This window comes from Coregonus clupeaformis, unplaced genomic scaffold (assembly GCF_020615455.1).
Source record: "Coregonus clupeaformis isolate EN_2021a unplaced genomic scaffold, ASM2061545v1 scaf0049, whole genome shotgun sequence".
NCBI classification, from domain to species: Eukaryota; Metazoa; Chordata; class Actinopteri; order Salmoniformes; family Salmonidae; genus Coregonus; species Coregonus clupeaformis.
This window is the reverse complement of record NW_025533504.1, coordinates 450577-469447: the sequence shown is the minus strand read 5'-3', so window position 1 is coordinate 469447 and position 18871 is coordinate 450577. Positions and strand designations below refer to the sequence as shown.

Genomic DNA, 18871 nt, shown 5'->3' with positions numbered 1-18871 from the left:
GATCCTGCAGGTTCATGCTCTACAACATTCAGAGAGTACGACCCTGCCTTACACAGGAAGCAGCACAGGTCCTAATCCAGGCACTTGTCATCTCCCGTCTGGATTACTGCAACTCGCTGTTGGCTGGGCTCCCTGCCTGTGCCATTAAACCCCTACAACTCATCCAGAATGCCGCAGCCCGTCTGGTGTTCAACCTTCCCAAGTTCTCTCACGTCACCCCCTCCTCCGCACACTCCACTGGCTTCCAGTTGAAGCTTGCATCCGTTACAAGACCATGGTGCTTGCCTATGGAGCAGTGAGGGGAACGGCACCTCCGTACCTTCAGGCTCTGATCAGTCCCTACACCCAAACGAGGGCATTGCGTTCATCCACCTCTGGCCTGCTGGCTCCCCTTCCTCTGCGGAAGCATAGTTCCCGCTCAGCCCAGTCAAAACTGTTCGCTGCTCTGGCACCCCAATGGTGGAACAAGCTCCCTCACGACGCCAGGACAGCGGAGTCACTCACCACCTTCCGGAGACATTTGAAACCCCACCTCTTTAAGGAATACCTGGGATAGGATAAAGTAATCCTTCTACCCCCCCCCAAAAAAATAAAATAAATAAATAAATAAAAATAATTGTAAAGTGGTTATCCCACTGGCTATAGGGTGAATGCACCAATTTGTAAGTCGCTCTGGATAAGAGCGTCTGCTAAATGACGTAAATGTAAATGTAACGTAAATGTTATCCTAAAGAGTCAGGAGAGGGCTTCCACAGCTCTGGGGTTAGATTGTGCAGAAACACTTAGAATTATTTCCAGTCTTTTTACAGATAGCGGTGATATTTTGGTAACTCTTTACTTCAAGCTGACATGCTTATATCTTGTAATAAAGCATTCTACTTTAAAGAGTTACCAAAGGTTTTTTCAGAGGTAGCTAGTATATCAGTGTGGCTGGTTACCTGAAAGTATAGGACAATGTCCCAGAGCTGGTTACCTGAACGTATAGGACAATGTCCCAGAGCTGGTTACCTGAACGTATAGGACAATGTCCCAGAGCTGATTACCTGAACGTATAGGACAATGTCCCAGAGCTGGTTACCTGAACGTATAGGACAATGTCCCAGAGCTGGTTACCTGAACGTATAGGACAATGTCCCAGAGCTGGTTACCTGAACGTATAGGACAATGTCCCAGAGCTGGTTACCTGAACGTATAGGACTATGTCTCATAGAGTTGTTTAAGGACAGTGATCTCGGTCTGACAGAGTCTGAGCTCCCTGTAGTCTAAGACGGTCACTTCAAACAGGTTAGTGGACTCCTGCAGCTCCACAATCTCTCTCTCCAGGGTGACAATCTCTCTGTGAGACTACAACATACAACGAGAAAATTATAAATGCTCTGTACATTCAGTAAAATCAACCATCTACTGTTTTTATGAGAGGTCCGTCACTCATACATTTAATATATTTTTGTCAAATCAATTAAATAGGTATTTTAACTCAAGACTTGACACTTAAATGTCATTATAACTGAAAAATATAATGCTAGATGAATATAATGCTAGATGAATATAATGCTATGAATATAATGCTAGATGAATATAAAGCTAGATATTGGACCACCTACTTTCTCCAGACTGGTGTAAGGCTTCACAGCATTGTAACTGAAGGGGGCCTCTGTTCTGAACTTCTCTCTGAACTTGTTCTGGTTCATCTGTAGAGTGTTAGACAAGGGATACCTTTTATAACGTAGAACAGGATAACGTAAATGGTCCATGGAGCAGGTGATCAGCTGTGGGTTAAAGGAAGTGATAAGTGAAAAAACTTTGTGTTGGTCCCAAACTGGCAACCTCTTCCCTAGTACCCTATGGGCCCAGTTCAAAAGTAGTGCACTATAAAGGGAATTGGGTGCCATTTGGGACTCAGCCTCTTCCTCACACCTCAAAAGCTGTGCATCGTCTTTGTGTAACAGCCACCTCTGCGTTTTATATTTTGTAACGGTGCCACCTCATGCCTCACTGATGAAGCCAGCTTCTTGGCTCCGCTCCACTTCTCTGGGAGTTCCTATACAACGGCAGAAGAAGACAGGATGTCCAGTTGCAGCTACAACATAGGGAATAGGGTGCCATTTGGGACGTAGTCCAGGTCCTCACCTCCAGTTGGGAGTAGACCAGGTCCTCACCTCCAGTTGGGACGTAGTCCAGGTCCTCACCTCCAGTTGGGACGTAGTCCAGGTCCTCACCTCCAGTTGGGAGTAGTCCAGGTCCTCACCTCCAGTTGGGAGTAGTCCATGTCCTCACCTCCAGTTGGGAGTAGTCCATGTCCTCACCTCCAGTTGGGAGTAGTCCAGGTCCTCACCTCCAGTTGGGAGTAGTCCAGGTCCTCACCTCCAGTTGGGACGTAGTCCAGGTCCTCACCTCCAGTTGGGAGTAGTCCAGGTCCTCACCTCCAGTTGGGAGTAGTCCAGTTCCTCACCTCCAGTTGGGAGTAGACCAGGTCCTCACCTCCAGTTGGGATGTAGTCCAGGTCCTCACCTCCAGTTGGGAGTAGACCAGGTCCTCACCTCCAGTTGGGAGTAGACCAGGTCCTTACCTCCAGTTGGGAGTAGACCAGGTCCTCACCTCCAGTTGGGAGTAGTCCAGGTCCTCACCTCCAGTTGGGAGTAGTCCAGGTCCTCACCTCCAGTTGGGAGTAGACCAGGTCCTCACCTCCAGTTGGGAGTAGACCAGGTCCTCACCTCCAGTTGGGATGTAGTCCAGGTCCTCACCTCCAGTTGGGAGTAGACCAGGTCCTCACCTCCAGTTGGGAGTAGACCAGGTCCTCACCTCCAGTTGGGAGTAGTCCAGGTCCTCACCTCCAGTTGGGAGTAGTCCAGGTCCTCACCTCCAGTTGGGAGTAGACCAGCTCTGGGATGGTCTCTCCATATCTCTCCAGCAGGATGACGGTGTCTTTGAGAGGGTCAAACAGCCTGTCTGTGACCACCTGTCTGTACCTGACCACCAGCAGGTGTCCCATCACTTCCACTAAGCCACCATGGTCCTCCTCAGACACAGCCTGCCTCAGCCCCTCATCTGTGGCCCGCAGAAACTGCTCCAGCTCGTCCAGACTGGGAGGGAATGGGAAGCATGGATGTAATGTTTAAACAGTTGATAGTGCTGACTAAATTAGAGGTCAAGTCTTGTGAGATAGCCTCTGAAGTGTGTGCAATGTTTTCTCCTGATCATAGCTCCACCAATAAACAATGTTTTCTCCTGATCATAGCTCCACCAATAAACAATGTTTTTTCCTGATCAGAGCTCCACCAATAAACAATGTAGGTTTTTTGGTTTGCTGTTACGATGTAAATTATTCTGCTGCTGAACCCAACCCCCCTGACAACACACACATTTGGGAGGAGCACACATTTAATTCTGCTAGAAAAATAAAAAGACATTCACCTGTCAGTGATGTCATAAGATGTTCCTTGAACATCCAGGTCCACTTCTTAATGATGTTCAGAGGACTGATCTTGAATGACTTGATATCTACTCTGAACCATCCCCTAAACATTTTGAAGTCCTCCAGCTTCATAGTAATCAATCTGGAAAATCAAGCAGAAACTGAATTAGAAATCACCTACTTTACTGACAAATTAGAGTTTTGGAGACTTTTAAAATGTCTCTACTAGGGCTGCAAAATTCTGGGTAGATTTCCCCAAATTCCCTGGTTTTCCAGAAATCCCTGTTGGAACATTCCTGGAATAAACAGGAAATTAGGGAATCCTCCAAAAAGGATTACTGAAAAAACAGGGAATTTTTAATAAAGTTACTGGAATTTTGCAACCCTAGTCTCTCTAGAGCTTTACGATGTCCTAAAGTGTAGTCAAACTTTCAAATTGTGAGACTGCTTGCGAAGTGGATACATACAGTATAACCACAAACTTGTCTCACCTGCTCCTTGAACTTTTCAATTGTAGGTGGATTCTCTGGAAACACTACATCTCCGCCAAGTCTAAGGGTAGAGCTAGAAAATTCAAGCCCCTTGGGTGCTGCCATAGAGTTACATTAGAAGTGCACATCCAAGAAGGCTCAAGGTCATTGGCCACAGATAAAATGACGTCAAATCACATTAAATCTACAGTAGCTTTGATTGGACTGATCATGTCAACATCATACTTTCGAAATCTTAGCTAGCAGACATCATCATGAATCAAGTCGACAATCTACTGGCAAATCCTTTTTAATCCTTGTCATATGAAGAGAAATAATGAATAGAAATTATAGATAAAACGTATCTGTGCTCATCGGCCATTGGACATAAACATTACACAACAAGTTGGAAATCGCAAATTCAACAATGAGTGGTTTGGAAGGAATCAGTGGCTAACTGCAAGCATTGCAAAGCAATCATTAGCCTGCTATTCAGTGGAGTGGCTGTGTGGTCCCAAGACTAAGATTAAAGGGGCTCTTTTCCTAGTTTAAAATGATAAACATTCAACATTGGCATGCTGTCAATTAAGCATGATTTGTGCCTCGCTCAAAACAACTGTTAACTCGGAACTTCAAAATCTGACTTTAATGAGTTAAAGACAACTGGGAACTCGGGAAAAACGAGCTACGACTGGGAAAATACGTTTTGAACTTTCATCCAACTCGGAATTGAAAATTCGGAACTAGGGCCTCTTTCTGGAGCTACGACCTTAAGATCACTGATGTCATCATGATACCTTTTTTATTTTTCATTGTAAATTACAATTAGTTCTTAACTGACTTGCCTAGTTAAATAAAGGTCAAATTAAAAATTAAAATTACACACTAAAATCGCCACTGCTTACAGTTGAAGGAAACCATGAAGCAGCTCAGAACTGGGTCCTGGGTTCAGAACCTTCAGAAGCAGCTCAGCACTGGGCCCTGGGTTCAGACCCTTCAGAAGCAGCTCAGCAGAATCCTCCTTCAAAATCTTCTGGATCAGATGGGTCCAGCTGATCACCATAGGCTCAATGGCATGGACCACTGTCTGTTCATGGCTATCATGCCTGATTCATAAGATAAATGCCCTAAAATCACTCAAAGACATTGAACCTTGTTCCTCATGTTCTCTGAATGGCCTGCCACATCTTGTGACATCACATCTGACGGTTCTTGTCATTGGACAGTAGTGGCACACACACCGTGACAAAATAGATTAGGGAAAGTAGGCCTTCTCTATCTGTTCACGTTTTTGGTCTTCGGGATAAACACGCTAACAAAAAATATCCACGACTACATCTTAATACGATGACTATGTGTGGATATTTTGTCACCTTGACCAAATAGAGAAGGCAAAATCTCGATTGATGTTTATTGGTCTTTGGTATAAACAAGCAGCGAGAAATATTTCATTAAATCTATCAATATAGGTCTAACCTTATTTCAAGCTAGTTGTTTAATTATTTAACTTAATTCAGGTCAGAATTATTTAGTGGACCGTCTGACTGACTAACACGGATTGGTGACTAGGTCAAAAGAAACACTTGATTACCTGTTCAACAGTGAATGACAGCTGTGGAAGAAAAGGCTGGGAGACCAAGCCAAAAAGTAAGTTTCCTGCAGGTTTCAGCAATGATGGACACAGTTCACTTCTTGAGAACATAACATTCTTTGTTTTAAGGAGCAGGTGAGGCCTAAAGATTGATTTACAAAGGCAGTAGCCATGACAATGTTCTACTGTATAAAAAGAGTCAAGGAAAACTATCATTTACAATGTCACCTTGCCCATAGACCCAAAACAATAATGTGTTTACAACACTAATAACACATTAAAGTACTAAAGTTACTAAGTAACGTGCCCGGCCTTACCTCAGTAGTAGCAGTCGCGGGCACCAGTCGATAGTATAGTAAAAACATCACATTTCCTTGCTTTTCGAAGAAGCCTTTCAGAACTGTCTGGTTATCCTCGACTGCAACACACTTCTTCTCCCAGGTTTCCTGCCTCACTTCCAAAATCCGACAAACTTTTTTCCCTATAAACATTACTCTGTCATCCTCCCGAAAGGGGGGAACATTCTCCTCGTCAGACATGTTGTTTCCTGACAACTCCTTGCCACTAAACTTTAAACTTTTGTCACTATATAGCTTTACTTCAAGTATGTAACAGTTTCTCACTACTTGACGAACTAATCATGATTGATGTAAGAGGTATGCATGCTCCCCTGCTCAAGATTTTTCTTTGCAGTACACTGTTAGGGTGCGGTGCTGCGTCTCGTTTCCTTGCCGACGACCATACAGATGATCAAACTCCCGCCCGTGCATCTTCAAAGAGGAAATCACTCCTGGAAAAACAAATCTTCCCAAATTGCTCAGTAGTTATAGGTCTTTTCAAACCATATTTTATAAGAATTACTAGTTGACTATAGAAAGAGCATGGCAAACGTAGGTAGTGGAATAATCTAAATTGCAATCCAGGGTAAGTGTGTTGAATAAATTAACCTGCATTGATGTAGAATTGTGTTTGGACAATATTCAACATCCAGATCACACTGTTAAATGCAATACAATTGTATTGAACTGATGATCCAGACTGTAGGCCTAGGTGTTGTCCTTTGGGACTATGGGGCCCAGGGGGTGATCATCTGCATTTTAGGGGTTTGTGTGTACAGTGTTGTCCAATGTCCATGGCAACAGACAGTCCTGTGACAGGGGCTGAACTCACCCCAGGCTTTTAAAGCCCTAACACTGGTCAGGGTAGATAAGGAGAGGAACAGAAAAGTGTAATTTCAGAGTTCCGAATAGCACGTGACCGTGGCAATGCTAGACATGCACGTGGTGAGTCCATCCATATAGAATTGTGCTGTAATGTATAAATGTAATATATTTAGATAAGGTTAGCAGCCCATAAGCCTATGAATTTCAGAGTTATATTGATGATTAATAAGGTTAATATGACCATATTGATTATCAATTTCCACAACACAAAGACAAATGTACCGAAGACCCTTCATCCCTCATAAAGCGATTATGAATCATGCAAACATGAAAATATGTTTTTGCCATTATTTTCAAATTCAGCACTCTCACTTATAAAGAGTCCTATAGGAATGTGGGAACTTGTCTCCTTGAATTCTTGAGATGTGGTCAATAATGCAATTACCTGCAAATAATGACAGCTATTTTGTAACATTTGCCTACAGTTCCTTACTATCAACATTACTACTGCCAGATTACAGCAACCTGACCTATTTTGTGCTTCCTTTCTTGCATTGGCTACACCAGGGGAAGGCAACCCTGGTCCTGGAGTGCTGCAGGCACTTCATGTGTTTGATTTAACCAACCTGGAAGACCAGGTGTGTTGAATTTAGGCAATCACTGAACTGATCAATTAGCTCAGTTGGTCAGGTGTGGTGCCTAGTTGGAACAAAATCCTGCAGTACCTGCGGTGCATGAACAGGGTTGCCTACCCCTGGGCTACAGTGTAGGCTACCTATTTCCCCAGGGTTTTCCTAACTCGGTTCTGCCAAACTCGGTTCTACTCAACACGTGGTAGTGTTGAGTAGACCTACCCTCACCTTTGATGTAGGCTAGATCGCTAGAGTAGACGCATGCCACGGATGCCCCCTGCAGGATATAGGTAGCCTACCGAGGGGGCATAGGCCTTTCACACAAGTGTTCTCCTCAAGCGGGATACTGTGTGACCATAACTTTTTTCTTTATGAGCTTTCTATTTACGTTTTGGATGTTGAACAGTCTCAAGAATCAGGGGGCTTTGTCGCGTGGGCTATAACTCTATTTTTAAGTGACACAACAGTTGAATCACTGAAATGAATCACTGAAATCAAATGAATGAAAATAACAACACACTTTACTGTACGTGGATGAAATATGCTCACCAAATGTATGCGGAAAGATGGAAATAAAATTGCCCTATTCTTGATGAACGGGTATGTCATTATGTCAGAAGGAAAATAAAAGCCTACAGTTTTCAAACTCTCATGACGATTATTGAATTTTATGGTGAAGAAGAATTATGACGTCGCATGGGTAGGTTAGCTATCATGTCCTGCAGAGGGCACTGCTTTGTCTCTTTTAGCAGACTTCTCTCAAGACAACGCGTGACTTTTTCATACCTCTGAATTCCCAATCACATTATGCTACAGAGTGAAATACAATGGTGAGTTTTTAAGATTTACTTAATCCTGACTAGAACTAGCCTATTAGATCAGATTGTGCGATTTCAACATAGAGGAGGTGTGTTTTTCAATAGCCTAGTCTATTTTTTACAGCAATTAGGCAAAAATATATAGGCCACCAGTGCCACTAAAATGTTGTCAAATGTAGGCTACACTTATACCATATAAACTGCATCACTGTGTTATGTGTGAATTAATAAAGAAAATGTGAGTGATAAAATGAATAGGGCCGACGGGTAGCCCTACAACACAACACAAAAATAGTTTTAGGATATTCCATCAATCTGAAAGTGTAGCCTAACATGGTAATGGCTATGTGGCAGTTGGCAAGCCTATAGCTATAGATGGAAATAGTTGTTCTTTACACACAGGTTTTGTAACTTTAATGTAGAAATTTAGGATGCATCTTGAAATACTAAAGAAGTGAATATCGTACAATTTGAACAGCATAAAGTCAACAGGCCTACTAACGATCTGTATGAGTATTATTTATTAGTATAGCCTAATGTTGGCCTATGTATTTGTTTATTTATTTCGGTTATTTATTTTATCATGGAATTCTTTATTTACCCATATTATTATTATTATTATTATTATTATTATTATTATTATTATTATTATTATGTTTGAATAGGTCTATAAAGACAAAAAACAAAAGCAAAACATCTGGATAGATAAGATAGATTTGAATGCAGATATGAGCCCACGTCAAACCCAATAGGCTAAGATCAAGGAGCATTTACATTTTGGGGGGGGATAAACAAACTAACAAACAAACACGTCGTTTTTTTATACGGCTAGAATTTTGTTACAGCAGAGAAACTAGCATGTCAAATCCGGCCCCATGCAGGTTTCCCATGAGGCTACTGCTGTGTTATGTAAGCCCCCGAATGAACACATTTGTTATCCCAGACCCGAGGGCATCTGTTGATGGATACGCTGTCCTGGGGGACAGAGTAAAGCTCCAGTACAACAGCCGGCGCTTATCTTGAAAGGCTTGTTTTAAGTGTTCCTCTGTTAATATACAAAAGATTTAAGGACACCCATTACCTGACTATTGTGGTATAATCCCATGGTTTTGTGTTAAATTTGCACAGCTGATAGTTCTGACATATGTCTGCTGCTTAAAGGTCTAATGCCGTTTTTATCTCAAATCAAATCATTTCTTGGTAACAACGAAGTACCTTACTGTAATTGTTTTCAATTAAAATGGTCAAAAATAAACAAAAATAGCTTTCTCAAGCAAGAATTTTGCTAGGACTGTCTGTGGGAAGGGAAAACTGAAAACTATCTGTTATTGGCAGAAAGGTTTGGAACTTTCTTTCTTATTGGTCTATTAACTAATTTACCATCTGGTGTACTAATTTACCACCTGGTGATGTCACCAGGCAGGCCCAAACTCCCTCCCACCAAAACAGGTAGAAATTTCAGGCGGCCTTTTCAAACAGCTCTTACACTAAAAGGGCATTATCATCATTTTCACAACTTCACAGTATTATTCCAACCTCATAGTGTGGAAATATATATAAAACACTGGAAAATCGCGTTTTTGACTGCACTGGGCCTTTAAGGGTTTTAGTATTCATTTACAGGCTTTCAATATTTGTTTTATTGCAGGCATATCCTACCAAACTATGTCAGCAAATTATAATTTCATCTTCAATCAAAATAAGCAAAATATATTAAAGTCATAATATTATATAATTAGGACCTAACCAGTAGATTGTCCGTTAATGTGAGTCACACAAAACAATTGTTCACAATTTCATAGTCCAGAATATTGAAAGGTACATGCATATCTTATTTTATCTTAGAATTTCACGTCACTCCATGTCGCTCTCCTTTATGAATAAAAATGCTGAAATTTGTGGCTCAAAAACCAAGAAAAAGTGTGTGCGCGTGTGTCCGTGTGTGTGCGTGCATGCATGTTTGTGTGTTTGAACAGAGAGCCAAAAAACGTTGCAAAATATCTTATCAAATGTAAGTAAGTAATATATATATTCTGCAGCAACCCTTCCACAACGTGGCCTGCCGGTCCTGCACAGTGACCCATGATAGCACTGTTAGTGCACAGGGGAGTGTTTGGTGTGTGTAGTGGGTGTGGAGGGGTGTGAAGGACTTAGACTGAGGGGAGTGGTGGGACACTGAGGGGAGGGGAGAGGAGGTCTGGGGTGGGGTAGGACACTGAGGGGAGGGTAGAGAAGGAGTGGGGTAGGACACTGAGGGGAGGGGAGAGGAGGTCTGGGGTGGGGTAGGACACTGAGGGGAGGGTAGAGAAGGAGTGGGGTAGGACACTGAGGGGAGGGGAGAGGAGGTCTGGGGTGGGGTAGGACACTGAGGGAGGGTAGAGGAGGGGTGGGGTAGGACACTGAGGGGAGGGTAGAGGAGGAGTGGGGTAGGACACTGAGGGAGGGTAGAGGAGGGGTGGGGTGGGGTAGGACACTGAGGGGAGGGTAGAGGAGGAGTGGGGTGGGACACTGAGGGAGGGTAGAGGAGGAGTGGGGTAAGACACTGAGGGGAGGGTAGAGGAGGAGTGGGGTAGGACACTGAGGGGAGGGTAGAGGAGGGGTGGGGTGGGGTGGGACACTGAGGGGAGGATAGAGGAGGGGTGGGGTGGGGTGGGACACTGAGGGGAGGGGGAGAGGAGGTCTGAGGTGGCGTAGGGGGCTGGGACCAGACTATGAAGGAGACCTGTGAGGCCGGGACTGGGACTCTCCTGAGGACGCCCAGTCCACTTGTGTCTGAGGGGCTGGCTGGTTTATCCCACTTAATCAGCATCCTCTGAGACTGGCACTACCCCTGTGGTCATAAGACCTACATGGGGTCACTGTGGAGGAGTCCAAATGAAGTGAGGCCCACGGAGACAATGGCTCTGTCAATCAGACTTAACCTGACTTACTTGTGTAATTATTCACTCCATAAATGCAAATTAAATCTCTCCAGTGTTATTTTAGTATAACATACAGGACAATATTTTGCCGTAGGTAGATAGGTTTGAGTCATGTCTTTGCATGTCCCCTACCTACATCATTGTTCCCGTTCTTGTCAAATGTGTGATGGATACAGTAGGACTTTACTAGAGAGTTAGATACTATATTTATCAAAGCTTTGCACCCTCAGATGGATTGGACAGTGGACACACAAAATAATTATTTTCTATCACAGTGTTGACTCACATCAACTCCAAATCCTCCAGTATCATCATAACATCAGATACATCCACAGACAGTGATAAACCACACCATACATAACATCAGATACATCCACAGACAGTGATAAACCACACCATACATAACATGCTGTAGCATACCCTGACAACAGATGAAAATATTCAATTAACATACATAGGCATCATCACAATCTTAAAAAAAAAACATCTATTTATCTCAGAAACCCAAGAAGATAATGAAGATAAGACATGGTGTCACATTGCTTCCTGCAATTAGCCTGAGCTCTTCCCTTCCACTGCTGTTTGGGCCATAATTTGTAGTTATTGGGATGGCACAGTGGTTTGGGGGTTGTAGCGGTAATGTCCCGGGGGCGGCTGTCAGTCCCACCCCATTATAAATGACAGAGCTGAGCGAGCCTCCTTGGCTGCCTCTCAACACTCCGGGCTTCCTTCGGGGCCTTGCGTAGCAGCATTTGTCAGAGCGTGTGCCCTTTTGATTTTCTAATCCCAGTGCAAGCTGTGGAATGCTGGCCCTCGATGAGATATTCCGCTCACAAACAGTGATTTATGTTCCTTGCGGTTGCAGGGTGCTCAATGGTAAGGGGATTGCAGGTGTTGAGGAGTGGGAGCCCCAGTAAAAGGTTTTAATATGCACACCTCGTGGTCTTTTGGCACAGCTACATCACAAGGATTAGCGCCTTCTGGCCTGCCAGTACCGGGGGGGTGGGTCAATAAATGTTTAAAATGCATATAGGTCCCTACAGTCAGATAGCGATTACACAAACACCCATATATGAAGGATTTTTCCCCCATACACATATTGTAAGTCTATATCACATATATACATCGCTATATGTAGTAGGGAACGTCCTGATTTCTCCAAGAGAGGCTTGATCCTGGATCGTCATTATTTTATTGTCTGTGGATCAACAATGCATCAACCAATCAGATAAAATGACGATCCAGGATAAACTCAGCTACTGTAAATTATGTTCCAGGATCAACACAGTTAAATGACCATTTGTTATTTGTTTTTATAAAATAAAAGCTGGATCTAAGTTGATCACAGTTCATCACCAATCAGTAACTATATCAAAGAGTGCCTGTTATTTTAGATACTTAGTTTGGAGAATAAATATTTTACAAAATTGACATCAATAATGCCTCCAGATCTAGGCAAGCAGTGTTGTTGAGAAGCAGTGTAGACTAGTGTTCAACATACCGCTTAGCTTCTCCTCTCTTTATGGAGCAACCCAGTTGACCTTTGCCCCCGATTTGTATTGAAAGTCACAACATAAAATCAAGAACGCAAACGGAGAGAGGGTTTTTTCAGAGCTCTAGTGTTTGCACTCTCTCCACCACTTACGCTGCTTTGGTGTCTACTTTAAAAGGTAATTGTAGCTTGGAGAGCACATCCTTTTTGTCATGCAAAGCAGAGCGAGGTCTTTTTAGTTCTTTACCTTCAACTGAAGGATTGGCGTTGAGAAACAAAGATTCCATTGTGGTGAAATTCCCCGCCGGCTTTGTTGTAAGATTTACGATTGTTTTAGTGAATTAGTGTTTTGGCAGGAGACTACTGCAATATTTCACTGAGATACATAAGTTTTATGGAAACATCCACAATCTTTTATAAGTGAAGAAGTCACAGTTCAAAATACTTATTTAAAACTATGCGTGAGTTTCATAATGTGATAATAAAAAAAAAGGTTATCTGCACCATTTGTGTGCTTAGGTTATTGTTACTGTGCTGTTGACTTATTGTTACTGTGCTGTTGACTTATTGTTAATGTGCTGTTGACTTATTGTTACTGTGTTGTTGGCTTATTGTTACTGTGTTGTTGACTTATTGTTACTGTGTTGTTGACTTATTGTTACTGTGTTGTTGACTTATTGTTACTTACTGTGCTGTTGACTTATTGTTAATGTACTGTTGACGTATTGTTACTGTGTTGTTGACTTATTGTTACTGTGTTGTTGACTTATTGTTACTGTGTTGTTGACTTATTATTACTGTGTTGTTGACTTATTGTTACTGTGCTGTTGACTTATTGTTAATGTACTGTTGACTTATTGTTACTGTGTTGTTGACTTATTGTTACTGTGTTGTTGACTTATTGTTACTGTGCTGTTGACTTATTGTTAATGTACTGTTGACTTATTGTTACTGTGTTGTTGACTTATTGTTACTGTGCTGTTGACTTATTGTTAATGTACTGTTGACTTATTGTTACTGTGTTGTTGACTTATTGTTACTGTGTTGTTGACTTATTGTTACTGTGCTGTTGACTTATTGTTAATGTACTATTGACTTATTGTTACTGTGTTGTTGACTTATTGTTACTGTGTTGTTGACTTATTGTTACTGTGCTGTTGACTTATTGTTAATGTACTGTTGACTTATTGTTACTGTGTTGTTGACTTATTGTTACTGTGTTGTTGACTTATTGTTACTGTGCTGTTGACTTATTGTTAATGTACTGTTGACTTATTGTTACTGTGTTGTTGACTTATTGTTACTGTGCTGTTGACTTATTGTTAATGTACTGTTGACTTATTGTTACTGTGTTGTTGACTTATTGTTACTGTGTTGTTGACTTATTGTTACTGTGCTGTTGACTTATTGTTAATGTACTGTTGACTTATTGTTACTGTGTTGTTGACTTATTGTTACTGTGTTGTTGACTTATAGTTACTGTGTTGTTGACTTATTGTTACTGTGTTGTTGACTTTTTGTTACTGTGCTGTTGACTTTTTCTTTTCTTTTTTGATCAACTTGATTGTTCCCCTTTCTTAGCATAGTAAGTCCATATAGCAGCCTAGATATTACAACTGTAAAACAGTTGTACACAACAAATGTTCACAACTACTTCAAAATATCATATTTCTTTGTACATTGCCATAAAACAACACCTCTGTGCAAGCAAACCATTTTGATTTATAAATCGTTGTCAATGTCTATGAATTATTGCTAGTCAGTCAACAGGCAGCTTCCACATTACATTAACGTCGATCAAATGTGATGTCATCAGATTATGTGCCTATCAAAAAAAGTCAATTCAGAAATGTGACTGTGGAGACTTTAGTGCTAATTAATAGGTTGAGTGAGTCTGGGTTTTGTCATGACATGTTGCAAACAACTTGACGTGCGCTAACAACCTTCCTCAGTGATTTAATAACAGTCATCTGTGTTAGACCCCACCCCCACCCCTCTCTCTCCTTCTTTCTTTGCCAGAGGGATTGCTATAAACTGCACCAATTTACCTGAGTCCAACCATCTTGTAATGGGTGCGTCTCTCCAACCCTTCCTCCTTCCCTCTGCTTGTTCCGACCAAGGACAGGGGTCAGTTAGAAGGCCTTTCTGGCCCCGTGGCAGATACATAGTTCCAGGATCCTCATTGGACAGTACTAGTCCAATGAACTTTTCAACTCTTCTCTCCTCCGTGACCCCGAACGCCTAGTGCTTGAGGTCATCATTTTCTACAAGTTTCTCTCTGTTGTTTTTCCTTCCACGTTTCAATAAATGTTTGCACTTACAGTGAGGGAAAAAAGTATTTGATCCCCTGCTGATTTTGTACGTTTGCCCACTGACAAAGACATGATCAGTCTATAATTTTAATGGTATGTTTATTTGAAGAGCGAGAGACAGAATAACAACAACAAAAATCCAAAAAAACGCATGTCAAAATTTTTATAAATTGATTTGCATTTTAATGAGGGAAATAAGTATTTGACCCCTCTGCAAAACATGACTTAGTACTTGGTGGCAAACCCTTGTTGGCAATCACAGAGGTCAGACGTTTCTTGTAGTTGGCCACCAGGTTTGCACACATCTCAGGAGGGATTTTGTCCCACTCCTCTTTGCAGATCTTCTCCAAGTCATTACGGTTTGGAGGCTGACGTTTGGCAACTCAAACCTTCAGCTCCCTCCACAGATTTTCTATGGGATTAAGGTCTGGAGACTGGCTAGGTCATGCTGGAATACCCATCCACGACCCATTTTCAATGCCCTGGCTGAGGTTCTCACCCAAGATTTGACGGTACATGGCCCCGTCCATCGTCCCTTTGATGCAGTGAAGTTGTCCTGTCCCCTTAGCAGAAAAACACCCCCAAAGCATAATGTTTCCACCTCCATGTTTGACGGTGGGGGTGGTGTTCTTGGGGTCATAGGCAGCATTCCTCCTCCTCCAAACACAGCGAGTTGAGTTGATACCAAAGAGCTCGATTTTGGTCTCATCTGACCACAACACTTTCACCCAGTTCTCCTCTGAATCATTCAGATGTTCATTGGCAAACTTCAGACGACCCTGTATATGTGCTTTCTTGAGCAGGGGGACCTTGCGGGCGCTGCAGGATTTCAGTCCTTCACGGCGTAGTGTGTTACCAATTGTTTTCTTGGTGACTATGGTCCCAGCTGCCTTGAGATCATTGACAAGATCCTCCTGTGTAGTTCTGGGCTGATTCCTCACCGTTCTCATGATCATTGCAACTCCACGAGGTGAGATCTTGCATGGAGCCCCAGGCCGAGGGAGATTGACAGTTCTTTTGTGTTTCTTCCATTTGCGAATAATCGCACCAACTGTTGTCACCTTCTCACCAAGCTGCTTGGCGATTGTCTTGTTGCTCATTCCAGCCTTGTGTATGTCTACAATCTTGTCCCTGACATCCTTGGAGAGCTCTTTGGTCTTGGCCATGGTGGAGAGTTTGGAATCTGATTGATTGATTGCTTCTGTGGACAGGTGTCTTTTATACAGGTAACGAGCTGAGATTAGGAGCACTGCTCTGCTCCTAATCTCAGCTCGTTACCTCTATAAAAGACACCTGGGAGCCAGAAATCTTTCTGATTGAGAGGGGGTCAAATACTTATTTCCCTCATTAAAATGCAAATCAATTTATAACATTTTTGACATGTGTTTTTCTGGATTTTTTTGTTGTTATTCTGTCTCTCACTGTTCAAATAAACCTACCATTAAAATTATAGACTGATAATTTCTTTGTCAGTGGGCAAACGTACAAAATCAGCAGGGAATCAAATACTTTTTTCCCTCACTGTAGTCCAGCTGTAATGAATGTAAAATAATATTATCTTTGTCTTTATTTGCTGCACAATAAAGGTGAGAAGTCTTTATTAACAGGGTTTCCTTTGTGTGTCTCTCTCTATAGGTGGATGTATTCATTACCAGCTCTGCAGTGCTCCTGAAGAAAAGACCGGATCCTACCGGTAAGTAAGACACACTGTATGTACAACACAGCGAAAGGTTAAATTACAGTGTTTTAATTTTCTATTAAGTCATCCGGGGATCCTTGTTAACAGGGAGACGAATCAGTGTTATTGCAATTATGTTGCGCTCTTAATTCAATTTGCCCCTGTGAACTAAAATGAGTTCTAAACTTCCCCATTAAACTTAATTGCTGTTCATTCAATTCCATAAAAGGGGGGGAATCGTCAGGGGAAATCCTGATCATAAATGTAATTATTTTAATAACGGGGGCGCCGGTGTACTAGTTATCCCCCTCATTACCGTACGTGATTCACTATCACTCTAACCTGACAAAACCCAACCAAGATCCTCCTCTGACAGTGTATTTGAGCTGGAACAGGGCAGGGAACCGCCAAACAAATACATGTTCTAGAGGTCAGTGTAGAATTCATTATGTTAGGGTTGTACACGACACAGATCATGGTTTTGGTGATCTTCTCTAAAAATGTGATTATTTTTTACCAGGTTGGAAGCCACATATTTCCAATATTTTCAATCTGATCATTAATAAACTCTACACATTGTCTTCCAGTGCTAAAAAATGTGGACGCAATTTATATACAAAAAAAAACAACAGTAAAATGTATTTTCAGAAGAAGAGAAATGTACCTGGAAGCCCTTATCACAGTCACAAGCTCACTCTCTCCATGACGCTCGAAAATGTCGCTCCCCAATGTTACAAAACGGTAGCATTTAGCCCTTCACTGTGCTACCCCCCCTTTCTCTCTCTCTCTCCCTCCCTCCCTCCCTCCCTCCCTCCCTCCCTCCCTCCCTCCCTCCCTCCCTCCCTCCTTCCTCCTATTTCTTCCCATGTCCATTAGACCTTGCAGACTAATCGAGCAGCACCAATTGCTCCCGCGGTGAGATCATTAAGTAAATTATTTTAAGATCAAACGGCCAGCAGCCACAATGAAGTCCTGTGTAATGGTGAAAACATCAGAAGTCGCCCCCTCCTCTACCCCCTCCTGTGAAATTAAAGCCCAGTGGGTAGTTCTCTCTTGCACCTCTCAGGTGGATACCCAGGCCATTAGACTCATTTTAGCTGCAGGCTAAGGCAGGAACCGCTAATTGGCCGCAGGAACAAAACCAACCCCATTGACAGGATCAGACTTGCATGCCGCTTTTAAAGAGGTGGCAAATTATTGTGAGGGTCCAAAGAAAGGAACAGCAGTGGCAGGAGGCTAGCTAGCTAGCTACCATTGTAATGGTCCACCTAGGCGAGGCAGGAGGCTAGCTAGCTAGCTACCACTGTAAATGGGCCACCTAGGAGAGGCAGGAGGCTAGCTAGGTAGCTACCACTGTAAATGGTCCACCTAGGAGAGGCAGGAGGCTAGCTAGCTAGCTACCACTGTAATGGTCCACCTAGGAGAGGCAGGAGGCTAGCTAGGTAGCTACCACTGTAAATGGTCCACCTAGGAGAGGCAGGAGGCTAGCTAACTAGCTACCACTGTAATGGTCCACCTAGGAGAGGCAGGAGGCTAGCTAGCTAGCTACCACTGTAATGGTCCACCTAGGAGAGGCAGGAGGCTAGCTAGGAGAATTAGGCAGAATGGACTAGTGAGGTTGTTCCGGTTACTGTGACGACATAGGTTATCACAGGAGACTACAGATTGTTGATTACTTGATAGCCACCTCTGAAAATTGACTTTTGAATCACTTCCAGTAATTTATGGTAAATTAATGTAATAGTTGTCTTGATAAAGTACATTGCATTCAACTGTGTTTCCACAATGTTGATGAATTGGACTGAAAAACCACATTAATGAAAGTATCAGAATTCCAGGAAAGGTTTTTCCAGCTCTCCAGCCACTTTCCTCCATGGATAATTCACGCTATGTGTTGTTTAGATCCTATATACATGTATATACACTAGGATAAATATATAGGCCCACATGAATGGAAAAGATTGGCACAATGTAAGACCTTCTAATTAGTATTGTTTATAATTCAGTCATAGATAGATAGATAGATAGATAGATAGATAGATAGATAGATAGATAGATAGATAGATAGATAGATAGATAGATAGATAGATAGATAGATAGATAGATAGATAGATAGATAGATAGATAGATAGATAGATAGATAGACAGACAGACATCACTGATCAAAGAGCTGCAGGTACCGAGAACAGGAAGTGTGTGCGTGCATGCGTGTGTGTGTGTGCATGTGTCTATGTGTTCCATTAGCTCAGTTCTAAAGCCATTAGACAGACAGTGATTACACACTAAGTGCTGTCCCTGGACGGTGGTTTGACAGCTTGCCTTTTTACTGGGTCAGAGTTCCTGTTGGGTTAACATAATTAAGAGCATGAGTGTAGAAAG

General features: G+C 42.4%; 1 protein-coding gene and 1 pseudogene across 1 annotated transcript in view; one reads left to right on the top strand and one right to left on the bottom strand.

Annotated features, from left to right (window-relative positions):
- Positions 1-4948, bottom strand: part of LOC121555543 — an 88195-nt pseudogene extending 83247 nt beyond the window's left edge.
- A 1793-nt stretch (positions 4949-6741) lies between these two features.
- Positions 6742-18871, top strand: part of LOC123483240 (protein FAM186A-like) — a 108023-nt gene continuing 95893 nt past the window's right edge. Inside the window, exon 1 of the mRNA XM_045212767.1 lies at positions 6742-6759. Coding sequence (XP_045068702.1) covers positions 6742-6759 — 18 coding nt within the window. The remainder of the gene's footprint in view (positions 6760-18871) is intronic.